This window comes from Ascidia mentula, chromosome 6, assembly GCF_947561715.1.
Source record: "Ascidia mentula chromosome 6, kaAscMent1.1, whole genome shotgun sequence".
In the NCBI taxonomy this organism is placed as follows: domain Eukaryota; kingdom Metazoa; phylum Chordata; class Ascidiacea; order Phlebobranchia; family Ascidiidae; genus Ascidia; species Ascidia mentula.
Window position 1 is genome coordinate 2753765 of NC_138571.1, and position 16870 is coordinate 2770634.

The 16870-nt window shown below is 40.4% G+C and overlaps 2 protein-coding genes and 1 pseudogene across 2 annotated transcripts; 2 read left to right on the forward strand and 1 right to left on the reverse strand.

Moving 5' to 3' along the window:
* The first annotated feature begins 320 nt into the window (after positions 1-320).
* Positions 321-1733, forward strand: LOC145906464 (uncharacterized; annotated as a pseudogene).
* A 10331-nt stretch (positions 1734-12064) lies between these two features.
* Positions 12065-13621, reverse strand: LOC145906859 (uncharacterized). The gene has a single exon (XM_082994333.1). The coding sequence runs from the start codon at positions 13619-13621 to the stop codon at positions 12065-12067; it is 1557 nt and encodes a 518-aa protein (XP_082850459.1).
* Positions 13622-14330: 709 nt separating this feature from the next.
* On the forward strand, positions 14331-14897 carry LOC145906860 (uncharacterized). The gene has a single exon (XM_082994334.1). The coding sequence runs from the start codon at positions 14331-14333 to the stop codon at positions 14895-14897; it is 567 nt and encodes a 188-aa protein (XP_082850460.1).
* Positions 14898-16870: the final 1973 nt, after the last annotated feature.

The window sequence follows — 16870 nt, forward strand, 5'->3', positions numbered from 1 at the left end:
CTGTATAACTTTAATGTGCTGTATAACTCTTATGCGCTGTATAACTCTTATGCGCTGTATAACTCTTATGTGCTGTATAACTATTATGTGCTGTTTAACTCTTATGTGCTGTATAACTCTTAAGTGCTGTATTTGTTATTAAACTGATCGATTGACTTTGGGTTAGAGAGTAGCCCTTTTATCAGGATTCAGATATACGGCAGTGTTATTATTTTGTGTAGACGTTTAAATGACGCCCTGCATAAAATTTGGTGACCCCGACGTGATATTTAAATGGGCATTTTAACCATCTGATTTAACATTTTTTGCGTGCTTTAACTATGTCGCAAAAGGCTTCTGGTGTAATTCCCCAATTTATGGAAAGTGCGATCAAATTAAAAGGGGTTGGAAAGTCAGATCAGTTGACCACGCCAGGTAATATCGATGCTATATCTCATGCAGCTACTCAGGCAGACATGCCAGACTTGAGTTCGCGCAAGTTAATTAGTTAATTATGTTGAAAATTTGCCAGGTAAAGATTTGTTCAGTTGCACATGCGTTTTAAACGCTATGGGGAGCGCCACGCCGCAATATTCTACCGCATTGTTAAACGCGATTATTCGACCGATCACTGCATGTCCCGCATCATATTCTACAACTCAGCCTCGCTCGAGTTTTTTTGCACCCCCTGGAATTAATGACCAGGCCGCATCCATGTTTCTGCCTCGGGATCAGACACCGTTTCCTTGTTATCCAGGTGTGTCCGCATCGCATTTCCCCCCTAGCCAAACTGCACCTTTCACACCTATGGCAGCTAAAGCAAAAATTACCCTCAATGTGGCAGGATGCTGTAAAGTTTTGGTTAGCAAACGTTGAAGGTATTTTTTAGAACCATCAAATAACATCTGACGACGAGAAATTCAACTTAACCATTTCTTCCCTCAATCAAGAACAAGCTCAACGGGTTGGTCACATCATTTTGGGTAAGGTTGGTCGTCGCGCTTATGCTGATTTAAAACAAGCGCTTTTGAAGGCATTTGATAGTAACCCCATAACGGAAGTACATGAATTATTTCACGATCTTGTGCTGGAAAATAAGCGTCCAAGTGTACTTTTAAATCGCATGAAAGTTCTCTTGGGCCATTACCAAGATTTAAGTCAATATGCGAAAAAAGTATCAAAACAGTTGTTTTATGACCTTTCAGAATGATATTGGGGCCTGACTATGGTTTGTCAGTTAATTTATTGGATGAAAAAGCTGATTACATAATGTTGATTAGCGAACCAGATAAGTTTCAGTCACACCAGGTAGTTAATAAACATCATGTTCCACATAATGTCTCGGATCCCAAAAACATTTTTCCAGCACTCAAATGGTAATAAATGATAACATAGAGAGGCGTCTAAGGGAAATGACCGAAGAGTTACAGGCGTTAAAATCGGCTCAAACTGTAACTTCTGCAACTCCCCGATTTCAGGCACCAAGAGGGCAAAATGGCGGATATCATAGGTTCGGAAGCTTTGCCGCACGCAACAACAATTATCGACCACCACAGCGACGAGATTTTACTGCTCGACCACGCCCGAGACAAACAAACTTTAATGGCCGACGGGACTTCCAACGACCGCGCTTCTCACAGGCGCCACTTTCCTACCTGTGTTATTATCACAGCAGGTATGGTTCGTATGCATGTAATTGTATTCCGCCATGTTCTTTTAATCAGCCAAAAAACGGGCAGCGTCCCTCTCATTAAGGCATGTTGGCCGATTCTTCTGCACATCTCACGATCTTTAATCGATTTCTTGTAATTTTTAGTCTTGTGTGCATTGGTTTGTGTGATTCTTTTGTTTATTATCCAGACCAAAAAATAATTTAGACCAATATATAATACATAGGTAAAAATATATAAGGTAATATTGACCGCTCGCTTGACTAAGACAAGCGGCGGAATATACTTAATACAGACTATGAATAATCCTAATTTGAATTAAAACAATATACAAGCTCAGTAATGATGTTGTGCTGTTTAGAGTGAAGGTGGGCGTTTGCTCACAGCAGCAACAACTCTGTTGTGCAGGACAGTGGGAGTTATCGGATATAAAAACAAGTGAAGATACGAAATTGCACAGAATAATGCTGATATAGTATGCCATAATGAAGGTTTTTTCCTTGGAATACCGATCGTTGTGGCGATGTTTTTTACTTCCTTTGCTATTACAACTTTACAAACGTCGCAAAAAACTTTACAAACGCAGTAAAAAGTTTTGCAAGTCTTGTCGCTACCTCGAAAATAACGCACTTACGCTATCTACCGCTAAGTGGCGCTACTGTGCATGCTTTCAAATATTTCTCATGTTGTCTCTGATCAGAAGGCAAACTTGAAATTAGCGCAAAAAACGAGATCTTTGAAAGTAATTACAGGAGTATGAAAACATACCTTAGGTTTCTGGATGAAAAATGGTGTATTATGTTGGGCAGAATAAATACGTAGTTTGTAACAAAACAGAACCCAGTATTTGGACAAGTATCCCAATTGAGCGGCAAACGTAATTAAATCAAATACAAGTCGCCGATGTAGAATCGGTAAAACATAATCAGCAGTACAAATTCTAGTGTTGGAATGTTGTTATTATTTGCTCGATCATGTGGTGAAAACAAGGATATGAATACACTAATAAGTGGTCGGGAAATTTATTTTCAAACCACAAGTAGTACGGCAGTCGAATCAGCTGTATTGTAACCAAATCATAAAGCAGGATAATAATTAAATATCGGGACTGATCGCATCATGTGGTACACGGTTTAAAAGCGCCACAATCGCTCAATGAAAATACAACTTCCACCAGACCGCAAGGGCGTCAGTTGTCATTGCGGGATCTTCGTTCCCACTCAGCCTTGCATGCTGCCTGCTTCACGCGCATGCGCACAAATGCCAAACACCAGGCCCATTGAAACAACTATAGATTTGTCACGTAGAAATAAAATGTATCCCACTGCAGTTTCACGAAGCCTGAGTCGCCAACGCTAACGCAATGTACCTCTCACTCTGTAGAAAGAAGTTAAAGTCCACGTAATGTTCAGGGTCGTGAACAACTTGTCTGAAAACCATAAAAAGCGCGACAGTCATGAACGTAGTTTACCAAATTACGTGTAAAGCCATTTTAGCATCGTAACACACCGCAAAACGATGATAGCTAAACGTGGTTCACGTAGTAGCAACAAGTCAATGCCGCAAGGTCCACACGCGGTATTAATACTTTCTTAGAAACTATGAATCCCTTATGTTTCCAGCATTTTCTTGTGCAATGACAAAAATCAATGTGTGCAAAGTTTAATCATGTATTGGATTATTTCCACTTCTAAATATTCAACAAAAATGAAGCACAGCCACCACATTGCCGCCAAATCATATCACAGAATGTTTGTTTTCACAACGAAGGAAAGTGGGTGTTGGTTCCAATCAGGATGCCTGCACTATTGCAGGAGAGTTTGAGTTAGTGTTATTGAATCTTTTTTTTTTAGTGGTGGGAATTCGACCTGGACATAATTGAATGTTGGAGGCGTTGCACAGAGGCAACCTGGGAAAACCATAATATTTGTATTAAGTTTCAATTACTTTTTGGCGTAACATACCAATGCTGGCATACATAACCAACATGCACCGGTTGTCAACTGGTACTCTTGTAATGTTAAATTTATAACCCAAATGATAAGTTTCCTTCTGTTTTACAAAAAGACCAGACAAATACCAAATATATTTATGTTTACCCTTCTGATGAACGGGGAAAACATTCTAAGTGAAATGACGTAGAGATCCTTGGTTAAGGCCGCATATCAGTATTAAAGCCCAAAAATCTAGTTTTGAAAGCTATCACCATTATTACCCATACTGAGTGATTTCCTTTTTGCCAACAACAATTCCTGTGGTCAGTGACCCATGAAGATCTATTGGTACTATTCATGGAGAAAAAAAATTGATTGCGGCTGCATCCGCCAAAACACAGCAAGGATCTGAGGAGCCTCCAGGATGATCTTTTGTCCTATAGGATAGCAAAAACAGTCCCAGGGGGCAACCAACGCAACTTTCCTGTGACAATTTTTTTTGCCATTGCGTAGAAAAGGGTTAGGGCCAACATTAAATTGCAAATTGGATGAGGTTTTTGTGATTCATTTTTTCGCAAAACCATCTTACATTTTTTGCAGCCCATTTAGCTAAAATAATGACTGATCGGGGACCGAAATGACCCCTAGGGGGTGCTTTAAGCAACTATTTTGCAACTAGTTTTCACCTTACTGCGTAGCCAAGAGGCGGGCCTAACATAAAATCACAAATTAAGGTATACTTCTGTGATTCAATTTTGAGCTACATGCCCTTGAACATTTTGATAGTTTTTCAACTAAACTTTTCACAGCACCCTGCACCAAACGTCTGACTAACTGAGAAGAGCAAAAAATGCACTAAAACTGCACCAAACACGTTGAAAATCGCCCTGGCTACACCACGTGACTTCTTGCTCATTCAACCAGAAAATTGACCCCAATGCATCACCGGTTGCCTTGTGACGAGACTGAGACTCTCTATGACGCAGGAGTACAAGACGGGCATTCCCCGCGGGCAAAACTATTTTAATATAATTACTGATATGCGGTCTTAAGCTTATAATAACAACACATGACGACGAACAGAAACTTGTGCACAAGAATTGAGCGTTGGCAGGAAAACCCACTTGAGAATGTTTTTTTTAAACGTTGAAAATAAGTCAAATTTATAAAAAAAAATCTACCAGTATTGGACGAAATGTGGATTGAATCTAGAATACCCGCGTTTCACAGAATTTTAATTTTCTAAATATTTGTGTGCTGTACATATCATATCACCACACTCATTGCAACCCTTGTTATTGCTCATTGATTTGTTTTCACAGCAACAGGAAGAAGGCTTCCTGAATAATCAACCCACCTACGCCTGAGTAAAATACACTGATATGAGTGAATAATATTACTTGATCGTGCCATGATGAAGGTTTTTATCACACATCGTTGGAGTAACTGATGTGCGGTTTGTTTTGGGCGTTGGGAAAAGAAAGGGTTACTATGTAGCCAAATTTTCTGGAGCTAATGACAACTGATGCCCTTGCGGTCTGGTGGAAGTTGTATTTTCATTGAGCGATTGTGGCGCTTTTAAACCGTGTACCACATGATGCGATCAGTGCAGATATTTAATTATTATCCTGCTTGATGATTTGGTTACAATACAGCTGATTCGACTGCCGTGCTACTTGTGGTTTGAAAATAAATTTCCCGACCACTTATTAGTGTATTCATATCCTTGTTTTCACCACATGATCGAGCAAATAATAACAACATTCCAACACTAGAATTTGTACTGCTGATTATGTTTTACCGATTCTACATCGGCGACTTGTATTTGATTTAATTACGTTTGCCGCTCAATTGGGATACTTGTCCAAATACTGGGTTCTGTTTTGTTACAAACTACGTATTTATTCTGCCCAACATAATACACCATTTTTCATCCAGAAACCTAAGGTATGTTTTCATACTCCTGTAATTACTTTCAAAGATCTCGTTTTTTGCGCTAATTTCAAGTTTGCCTTCTGGTTAGAGACAACATGAGAAATATTTGAAAGCATGCACAGTAGCGCCACTTAGCGGTAGATAGCGTAAGTGCGTTATTTTCGAGGTAGCGACAAGACTTGCAAAACTTTTTACTGCGTTTGTAAAGTTTTTTGCGACGTTTGTAAAGTTGTAATAGCAAAGGAAGTAAAAAACATCGCCACAACGATCGATATTCCAAGGAAAAAAACCTTCATTATGGCATACTATATCAGCATTATTCTGTGCAATTTCGCATCTTCACTGGTTTTTATATCCGATAACTCCCACTGTCCTGCACAACAGAGTTGTTGCTGCTGTGAGCAAACGCCAATATTATAGACAGTTTAAGGAGTTTAGAGAAATGTGAAAATAATACAGCGGTGCAACTTCACATAAAAAATTTCAGTTATCCGAGCGGTTATTACTATGATGGAAAATGGATTTCATTGCTTTGTAACAACGAAAATAAGAATGAGGCAACGGCCGGACAATGCCTTCAACATAAATCGATATATTTTGTTGGTGATTCGACAATGAGACAATGGTACACCAAAGTTCTGCTACCTTTGTTACAAGCAAAAGATGATCCCAATCCCTTGAGTAATCGTTTTTGGTCCATGAGTAGAAATGCCTTTGGCAAAAAATTTGACATTGAACTTCATTACCGGGCACATGGTAACCCGTTGTACAACCCAGGACCTCCAGAAAGTCGTCCTTATATTGTCGATACGTTACGAGATATTACAACAAATCGTAGTGTTATTTTGGTGTTTAATATTGGTGCACATTTTCTTCAATACGACCCCGGTGTTTTGCTTCAACGAGCATCAGGAATAAAACATGCGATCATTGATTTGCACAAACGTCTTCCTCAAACCAAAATATTTCTTCGTGGCGCTGTTCGTTACACGCAAAGTTACCCAATTACGTTGAGCGAGTGGCTTTACATGAGAACAGATCTAATTCTTCGCCGCTATTTCTCTGATCTTGCCTTCGTATCATACATCGATACATGGGAAATGACCACTGTTGTACCGCAGGACTTTTTGCATGCTACCGACGATAAAATTATTGATTTCTTTTCTTTGTTTTTGTCGTTTGCGTGCTGAAGCTTCCATCTATATCGCGCAATTGCAATGATATTTTCAGGCCGATTCTTCTGCACATCTCACGATCTTTAATCAATTTCTTGTAATTTTTAGTCTTGTGTGCATTGGTTTGTGTGATTCTTTTGTTGATTATCCAGACTAAAAAAGAATCCAGACAAAAAATGCATGGACAAATTTGGTGAGGTATAAGAGGTAATGCCATCGAAAAGTCCCATATTGATTCAAGTTGATCGCATCTAGTAGGTTGAATATGTTGAACAGACGAGAAACGAATGGAGTAATTTCGTGTTTGCCGAGTACTTTTCAGAGAAATAGAAAACGTTCTACTCAGAGGAAAGCTGCAATAGGGTGGCATTAAATTATTAAAGCATTTTGATTAATTTGGGTAGGAAAACAAGTGTGAGTTTCACTGTTTGTGTTGGCATCCAAATTGGAATCTCGAATCGCCGAGGGGGTGTTTACTTTTTACCAATTCGTTTTAACAAATTGGCCATATTCTCGTGACTTCGAAGTATAACGTTATTAGAATATTTACCGCTACATGGCGCTATGGAGCAACTTAAGAAAAATTCTGTTCATTTTAAGGGTGATTTGAAGGCAAACTTACCAGTGGCGATACCTTAGTAATATCCAGATCGTGTAAACAGCAGGCCTTAGGTTTCTGGATGAAAGACGATGTATTACGTTCGGCAGGATGAAAATCTAATTTTTGGGCCTTACATCTTTTCACGAATTGAAATACAAGATGTAACTTGAGCAACTTTTATCCGCAAAGATTTGAATAAAATAATCCAGATTTTAATGATTTTCTGATAAAACATTGTAAATTGTTTACAACTCCAATTTTACTCGAATCAGGAAAATCATGTGTTGGTTTATTTCTGTTTCTAAATGCACAGCAAGGACAAAACTGAGCAGCCACATTGCCGACAAAACATACCAAAAAAACTTTATTTTTATTGCTATCTCTATTGTAGGAGAGTTTGTGTTAATGGTATTGAATCTGTTTTCGTTATTGGTGAGAATTTGACTTTGACATATATTGATGTTCAAAGCATTTCTGCAGAGGCAACCCGGGAAAACCATAATATTGGTATTAAGCTTCAATTACTGCCTGACGTAACAATTCAATGTTTGCATAAATACCAACAAGCACCGTTTGTCAACTGGAAACTCGTGTAATGTTAAATTTACCCATAATTAGTTCAAATGATAACTTTTCCTACTGTTTCACAAAAAGACGTGAGTAATACCAAAAATTCTTGTGAAAACCCATCTGATGAACGGGGGAAACATTCCAAGTCAGATGATGCAGAGTTCTTTCGTTAAGCTTATAATAACAACACATTAAGATGAACAGAAGACTGTGCACATTGCACAAATATTGAGCGTGGAAAAGCAACAGGAAAGCACGTGTATGGAAAAACGTGGAACGTATTGTTTGAAATCATTTACTACAAATAGCAGCCTGAAGACACACATTAGGACTCATACTGGAGAAAAACCTTTTAAGTGCATAATTTGTTTGAAAGATGAGACCTCACAGGTCGAAACAGTGCGTGTACACACCCTGTCTGCAGCTTACCAATATTATTATGGCTCTTTTGCACATATATTACATTGGTGTTTTGCATTTAGCGCTATCGGTTACCAAGCAGATCCGTTTGGCCATAGTGCGCTCCACAGTGGTTCGTCTCTGTTGTTTGGTCTTCAGTATAGGGTACCCAACAGATCGACGTTGACCGGACAGGTACCACAAAGTGGAATCTAGTGTGCCTGCTAGTGTAAAAGCTAGCACAGTGCCACTGCAACAGCTGCACTGATGAGACCTCACAGGTCGAAACAGTGCGTGTACACACCCTGTCTGCAGCTTGCCAATATTATTATGGCTCTTTTGCACATATATTGTTTGAAAGTATTCAACGAAAAGGGCAACATAAAAACACACATTCGGACTCACACTGGGGAGAAATCTTTCAAGTGCTCATTTTGTTGTAAAGAATTTAGTCAGAACGGCAATTTGAACCAACACATTCAAACTCATACTGCAAATAAACCTTTTAAGTGCACGGTCTGAAAAGTTTCAATCGCAAAGAACATTTTAGCAACCACGTTCGGACTCATACTTGTGAGAAATCTTCCAGATGTGACATTTGCGAAAAGTGCTTTTTAACTTTAAATGAAATCAAGATTTACAAAAGAAATCATTCTACAGAGAAACCATTTAAATGCAATATATGTGCAGAAGATTTTCGACAACCTTGGCATCTCTCAAGACATATACGAACTCACACCGGAGAAAAACCGTACAAGTGTAAAAAAAGTGACAAAGCTTTCAGTAGTTCAAGCCATCGAACGATACACGAACGAATTCACTCTGGAGAGAATTCGTTATAGGTGTGACGTATTTGAAAAAACTTTCGCCTCTTCAAGCGAATTAGTCACATTTGAACACACAGAAAAAAAACAAATAAGCGTGATTTACGCGGTAAGGCTTTTAGTAATTCAACCTGTCTTCGTGTTTACGTTCGAACTTATACCGGAGAGAAACTGCAGACTCTGAACGCCCGGCCTGCGAAGTCTCATCAATCAACCACTTAAATGCAGACAATAAAACAAAGCTTCCAGTTTTGCTGAATGGAACACCCCAGAAAAGTAAAACAATCATATTATAATCCGCAAATAAAACTTGTGATTTGGGTGCAAAGTATCTGGAGTTAAGTAGTCTAAATAAAAAAGCCAAAGCTAGAATGCTGTTCATCATAATGCTGGTAAACGTTTCGAACTCATACAGTGTTTCCCCTCTCTACCTTGACGCGTTTTGTAAGCTGCTCATTTGAGTACTGATGATGAACACTGTATGAGTTCGAAACGTTTACCAGCATTACGATGAACAGCATTCTAGCTCTGGCTTTTTTATTTAAAACTTGTAATGTTGTTGTGTTTGGGAATTTGTTTGGAGTTTTGCTTGTTGTGTTACTGGTTTCTTTGCGAACATGGCCACGTTTTCTATAATAAGCGAACTCTCTACCAGTAGACGTAAGCGAACTCTCTCAATGTCTACTGGTATTACACTTGCTGTTGTTTTTGTGTGATGCAGTGACACGACTGCCATACTTAATTTGCACGAATTAACTAAAAGCATTTGGCGATATTGCAATACTTCAATGTGTCGTTTTTTGCTCACAAACAAAGAAAATATTTCATGTGTTCGATTGTTTCAATTCTACCGTCATACACTTTCACGTCAGTGGTTTACAAAGTTGGCAAATCTATCTTGTCATATCACCCAAGTTAATTTAAGTCTATGCTTGTACATATTTTTTTCTCCAAACTTTTTCCAAGTTCACGTAGTGCAACGCACGCACTAAAGTCTTCATCATTTGCATTGTTTACTAATATATACATTTGGCAAACCTAAGCCCCGTTTTCCCACGTGGAATGTGAACAGCATGTACATTCTACAGCGTAATTTCCTCTGCTCCTCAACAATAAGTCTTTGTATTTTAATTTGACGTATTTCTTCGTGTAAATGGACTAAAATTTAACCTATGACCTCCGATCATCCGAAACATTTAAAACGTATACCCGTCATATGGAACGGTGTAAACACCACCTTATACCGAACCAACTGATTGTTTGCATTCAGAGATTTTGAAAGACAATTGCAATGACATAATAGCTTGAAATGCAAAAAGCCTTGATGGCATATACTACAGAAATCTTTACCACGTATTCGTTAATCTTGAACTTTTGCATGGGATTTCACAAGTGTAACCTTTTCATAACATTTTAGTTTCTATGATAACAACAGTCCTGGTACTGTTTTTTTGTTTCGTTATAGAAAATTGTGCAAAATGATTAGGTTTGATTTGGTGTAATTGTTCATTTACAAATACAGGTTATCATTTTGAAATGTTGATCAATGTCTTGTGAATGTGAAAAAAAGGCAGAACCTGTGTCAAACTAGATAAAACTTAATTTATTAATCCACTAAAATTAATTTTCCATCTCCGAAAATATTTCAAAACAATTATTAGGAAGACAAATTAACAGATAAATTGCAATCTGTAAAACAAAGCTTTCAATTTTGACTTGCAGGAACCTGTTTTCGTCGTTAATTTTATCGATTCAATATCCATATATTAATGGATGCCATGGTGTCCGCACATGCGCGCTGGTAGACTAGCAGTTACACAGAAGGTAGAGTGGAAATCTCTGTACCTGCTAGTCTACCAGCTAGCCTCTGACACGGTCACTAGCTGCACTGATGAGACTTTACAGATCAAAACAGTGTGTACACCTCAGTTCTAATTGACTAATATGGCTCTTTTGCGCATATAATAAGTTTGCTTGGCTTTTCAATTCTTTCTCTTTATGCGTTAGTTTGAGCACTTGGTGTCCCAAGCATTCATGGTGACTTTGCAGAAACTAAAGAGGCCCGCGCAGGCGAAATTGATTTTTAGATGTAATTTAATCAGCCGACATCAATCTAAAACTTCTGAAATTTTACATTTTTGAGTACTTATCAGCATAGATTGGTGTCGCTAATGCAATGAGAATGTCTAGTACAGTTATATTTTCACTATAACTTGACATGGTCTATCTTCGTCTGCCTCAATTCACGCAGCTGAAAGAAATTCCACTCCATGTGTTCTAATATGCCTTGTGTAAGAGAATTAACTTTCAATTTACAGTTCCAAAATCTACCAAACCACCAAAGATAGGCAAATTTATTGCATAACTATTATAAGTTTTAAATAAGGTAATTGTGACAAAGGCGGACTTTACGCCCAGTTGAAGAACCCATATATTTTTTATTTACAGACGTATTTGGGCAACCAGAAATATTGGTAAATATTTGCCAGAGTTGATAGAAGTAAATTGATTTGCAAAGGGGAAGTCAAGATTTTTGCTTGATCAAAAATAAACTTAAAATATATGTCTGAAAGCTACAGTAACAAATTATTTGCTGGACTGCTTGTATAATGTAGCGGCACAGAAGTGAGAAATACGTTAAAACATAAGCAATTGTTTGTTGCTAACGCAGCCAGGCATACTATTTAGTAATGAAAAGCTCGCCTGACAAAAGAAAAACTTGTTTGTTCGACGTTTCGGTTGTTGTACAACAAACCTTCATCAGGATAATGAAGTAAAAACGCCCAGACGGCGATAAATAGTCACGCGTGCATAAAGCAAAAAGGCAAAAAAAGGCAAAACAAGGCAAAAAGGGGCGAAAGAAACAACACAAGCTAAGAAGCGGAGAGGGGGGAACACCATTAATAGAAAATGCGCGCCAACCGGACGATACCGAGGTCTAAAGCATCGCGCTTCCAGGTGCGCAAGACCATCACGTTCAACCAGGGGGCATGTCGTGCAGACCGTTTATCAAATTGCGATAAACGGGTGGAAAGAAGGTTTCCCTCTTATCATTAAGTGCAAACCCATGTGCGTTTATATGAACAGACTCGATGAACATCCTCTTGTACCTGTCCTTTTCCCGGTCCAGAATTACTGTGTCCTCAAAATTAACCGTGTGTCCTGTTGCTGCAACATGTTGCGACAATGCCGTCATTGCTGCCTTATTGGGTTTGCCAACATCCCGTTGATGTTCCTTTAGACGTGTTCGTAGGGCGCGACCCGTCTCACCAATGTACACCTTCTCACACCCTCCACATGGAATGCGGTATATCACCCCTCTAGCATCTAACGTACCACCAGCGCGATCTTTAGGATGCGATGCCAAGGAGCGTAGTGTAACCGCAGGACGCTCGTACACTAGGATGGAAAAGTCCTCCAGCAGTCTCTTTGAGGTCTCTGAAAGTCCTGGAAAATATGGGAGAACAACCACACCCGCGGTGGTACTTTTGTTGCACTTAGGCAGGGATGCAGGATTTTGGCGAAGAAAGGAGCTTGGGTAACCATTTCTTAAAAGAGCATCCCGCATACTACCCACCTCTTGTTCTCGGGTCTTTTTCTCTGTAACAAGATTGTCCGCTCTGGTGTATAGTGCACGACCTACAGCCCGCTTGTGGGATATAGGGTGCGCTGACCGGAAGGATAGATACCTGTCAGGATGTGTCGGTTTTCGGTAAACACCCCTTTGAACAGCAACATCTAAAAACGATAAAATCCCACCATGCTCAACCTCCATGGTGAACTTAATGCTCGCTTTTATCGAGTTGAGCAGCGATTCCACGTAGTCGCGATGCACAACCACAAACGTATCGTCCACGTAACGTCGCCACAAGCGTGGGGGACTCAAAAACGTTGACAACGCTCTTTGCTCCACAGATTCCATAACTATGTTGGCGACCACAACTGAAAGCGGAGACCCCATGGCTGTACCAAATATTTGCTCATAGAATTCACCTTTGAACGACAAATAGGTGGCGTCCTGACAAAGTTGAATGCATTCCACGATCTCCGGTAGTGGCCACGAACAACGCGCCTCCAATGTTTCATCTCTCTGCAGTCTTTCTGCCGCCACTTCAACCGCCAACTTTACCGGTACGTTTGTGAAGAGAGAGACGACATCAAATGATACTATTACCTCCTCGTGGTCCACGCGCAATTCTTTCATCTGTGCTGCAAAATGAATAGAATTCCGGACGGTCTCATCCGTTGCACCCACAAGGGGGGCCAAAATACGGGCCACATGTTTAGCAAGATTATACGTTGGAGATCCTACGAACGACACAATAGGCTTAAGTGGAACCCCAGGTTTATGAATCTTTGGAAGACCATAAAGACACGGCGTCCGCCCATCCGTGCTATGCAACTCGAAAAACTCCCTTATTGATAACACTTGCTTGTCCCTGTGTAAGCGACCAACCATTGCATTAACCTTTCGTTCGACAACGTGACAGGGATCCCTCTTCACCTTGCGGTAGGTCTTTTCGTCAGCCAACATTAACTTAAGCTTGTTATCGTAATCCTATCTATTCATAACCACCGTCACAAATCCTTTGTCCATAGGGAGTATTACAATGTCATTATTATGGCGTAGCTGCTTGATAGCTGCGAATTCATCCCTTGACAAATTAGGCTGCGCCCGTTGATGGCTCTTGATGCAGTTAACCACTTTGCTCTGCAACATAGATTTTATGTGGGCCGGCTGGTGCGCAATTCCTTTCTCTACAGACGCTACGATTAGCCTCCAGGGTACACTTGACTGCGCGACGGCGAAGTTCAGTTGTGGTCGCCAACATAGTTATGGAATCTGTGGAGCAAAGAGTTGTCAACGTTTTTGAGTCCCCCACGCTTATGGCGACGTTACGTGGACGATACGTTTGTGGTTGTGCATCGCGACTACGTGGAATCGCTGCTTGAGCACCTCAACTCGATCGAAGCGAGCATTAAGTTCACCATGGAGGTTGAGCATGGTGGGATTTTATCGTTTTTAGATGTTGCTGTTCAAAGGGAAAGCCGTGGGTCGCTCTGCACGAATGTTTACCGAAAACCGACGCATTCTGACATGTATCTATCCTTCCGGTCAGCGCACCCTATGTCCCACAAGCGGGCTGTAGGTCGTGCACTATACACCAGAGCGGACAATCTTGTTACAGAGGAAAAGGCCCGAGAACAAGAGGTGGGTAGTGTGCGGGATGCTCTTTTAAGAAATGGTTACCCAAGCTCCTTTCTTCGCCAAAATCCTGCATCCCTGCCTAAGTGCAACAAAAGTCCCACCGCGGGTGTGGTTGTTCTCCCATATTTTCCAGGACTTTGAGACCTCAAAGAGACTGCTGGAGGACTTTTCCATCCTGGTGTACGAGCGTCCTGCGGTTACACTACGCTCCTTGGTATCGCATCCTAAAGATCGCGCTGGTGGTACGTTAGATGCTAGAGGGGTGATATACCGCATTCCATGTGGAGGGTGTGAGAAGGAGTACATTGGTGAGACGGGTCGCGCCCTACGAACACGTCTAAAGGAACATCAACGGGATGTTGGCAAACCCAATAAGGCAGCAGGGACGGCATTGTCGCAACATGTTGCAGCAACAGGACACACGGTTAATTTTGAGGACACAGTAATTCTGGACCGGGAAAAGGACAGGTACAAGAGGATGTTCATCGAGTCTGTTCATATAAACGCACATGGGTTTGCCTTTAATGATAAGAGGGAAACCTTCTTTCCACCCGTTTATCGCAATTTGATAAACGGTCTGCACGACATGCCCCCTGGTTGAACGTGATGGTCTTGCGCACCTGGAAGCGCGATGCTTTAGACCTCGGTAACGTCCGGTTGGCGCGCATTTTCTATTAATGGTGTTCCCCCCTCTCCGCTCCTCAGCTTGTGTTGTTTCTTTCGCCCATTTTTGCCTTTTTTGCTTTATGCGCGCGTGACTATTTATCACCGTGTGGGCGTTTTTACTTCATTATCCTGATGAAGGTTCGTTGTATAACAACCGAAACGTCGAACAAACAAGTTTTTCTTTTGCCAGACGAGCTTTTCATTACTAAATAAGCAATTGTGTAGCGAACTATGTTTTTCGCAAAAGACAGCTTTGCTGGACAGAAAATTTGCTGTTATTGAGGAAGATTGAAAACCACGGATGTTTGTCGAACTTATTTAACTGAACTTATTTACATTTACACTAATGTTAACACGATTTTTGTTGGTAAGGAAACTTTGTGTATATTTTGAACACATTTAGCTGATCTGGATGTTTGCGTTATAACAGGAAAGGTTTCGCCTAACATTCATCACCAGTTCAAGGAAGTAATCAAGCAGCCTCAGCCTTCGCTTGAAACCTCCCTACTCAGAAAGCAATCATGGTAATGAAGCCAACACGAAGGTGGCTGTGCAATCAAGTTCGTGTAGTGAATATGATAGAGCATGCGAGGAGACCAGGAAGGCGAGAAACCTTAAATATATCATCGACGTCATATCACGTCGAGAAATGCAAGTAAGACAAGGTTGGTGAGTTAATTGGTCGAACCTGGGTCGCCTCAGACCAGATCAAGATTCTATGGATAGGGACCAATCACAACAAACACCTCCAAGCAACAATTTGTGTGGTTGTTGTTTTTAGTACTTGTTATAATTGTCGCAAACCCGCCATCCCTGGACTTATCACATGAAACTGCAAGCAAGTAGTTCTTATATTGGTTCCTTGCATTGAAAGGAATCGAAGAGCGTGAAGAAGCCTCGACCCATTAAGTGGGGATTCACAAGCTTTTACTTGAAGGAGTAACGAATTTTATGCCATATCATATTCCGTCACCTTTCCGTTGCTGCAATGATAAAAGTTTTCATATACAAATTGTTACTGATGCTGCCAGGCATATTTATTGCTTAATACTGCTCTTCTGGCAAACTTTATTGTATTTACGTTTCTCGTCGTTTCGGCTATTATGCAACAGCCTTCATCAGGAGGAAGTATCTAAGTCTACCACAGTGGACGATTTGAGGCACATAAACAGAAACGCTGCACAGTATACTTATCACTAACCGCACGGTTTTATCACGGTTTTTGAAGTGCGTAATGTCTATCGGCATAATTTTTCTCTAGCAAGTGTCGATAAACCGGTGGAAACAGAGTTTGTTTCTTGTCATTGAGTGATGACGCATGCGTATTGATGTTTAACGACTCTAAAAACATCCTCTTGTGCCTATCGGACACGCGTTCCAAAATGATCGTTTTTGTAAAGTCCTCCGCATGTCCTGATTCGGCCGCATGTTGCGAAAGAGCCGTTTTTTCCTCATGGTTTCTCACGTCCCTTTGGTGCTGAGGAAAAAACGTCCTGATGAAGGCTGTTGCATAATAGCCGAAACGTCGAGAAACGTAAATACAATAAAGTTTGCCAGAAGAGCAGTTTTCATATACGTTCGTGAATTCACACCTAAGAAAGTTTAACAAAACAGTAGTTTCATTTTCCCTAAAATGGTCAACATTTTTTGTTGAGTCTGCGTAACATTTTATTAGCGGGAAATGCGTCACCGGGTTCATGATAGTTGAGAGTCACTGATCCATTGTTTAAAGTTGAGCGGACCTGCGCGAGATACTTTCTGTTTCCTGTTTAGAGCTTTTATGGAAGTTTCCTCAATGCTTGAACTCACCACAGTAGTTGAATATAGTTACAGACAGTGGAGGGCTAAACTAAACCCTCCTGTTGCTTACCACAGGTGAAGGAAATGCATTGGATTTACCCGTGGAAT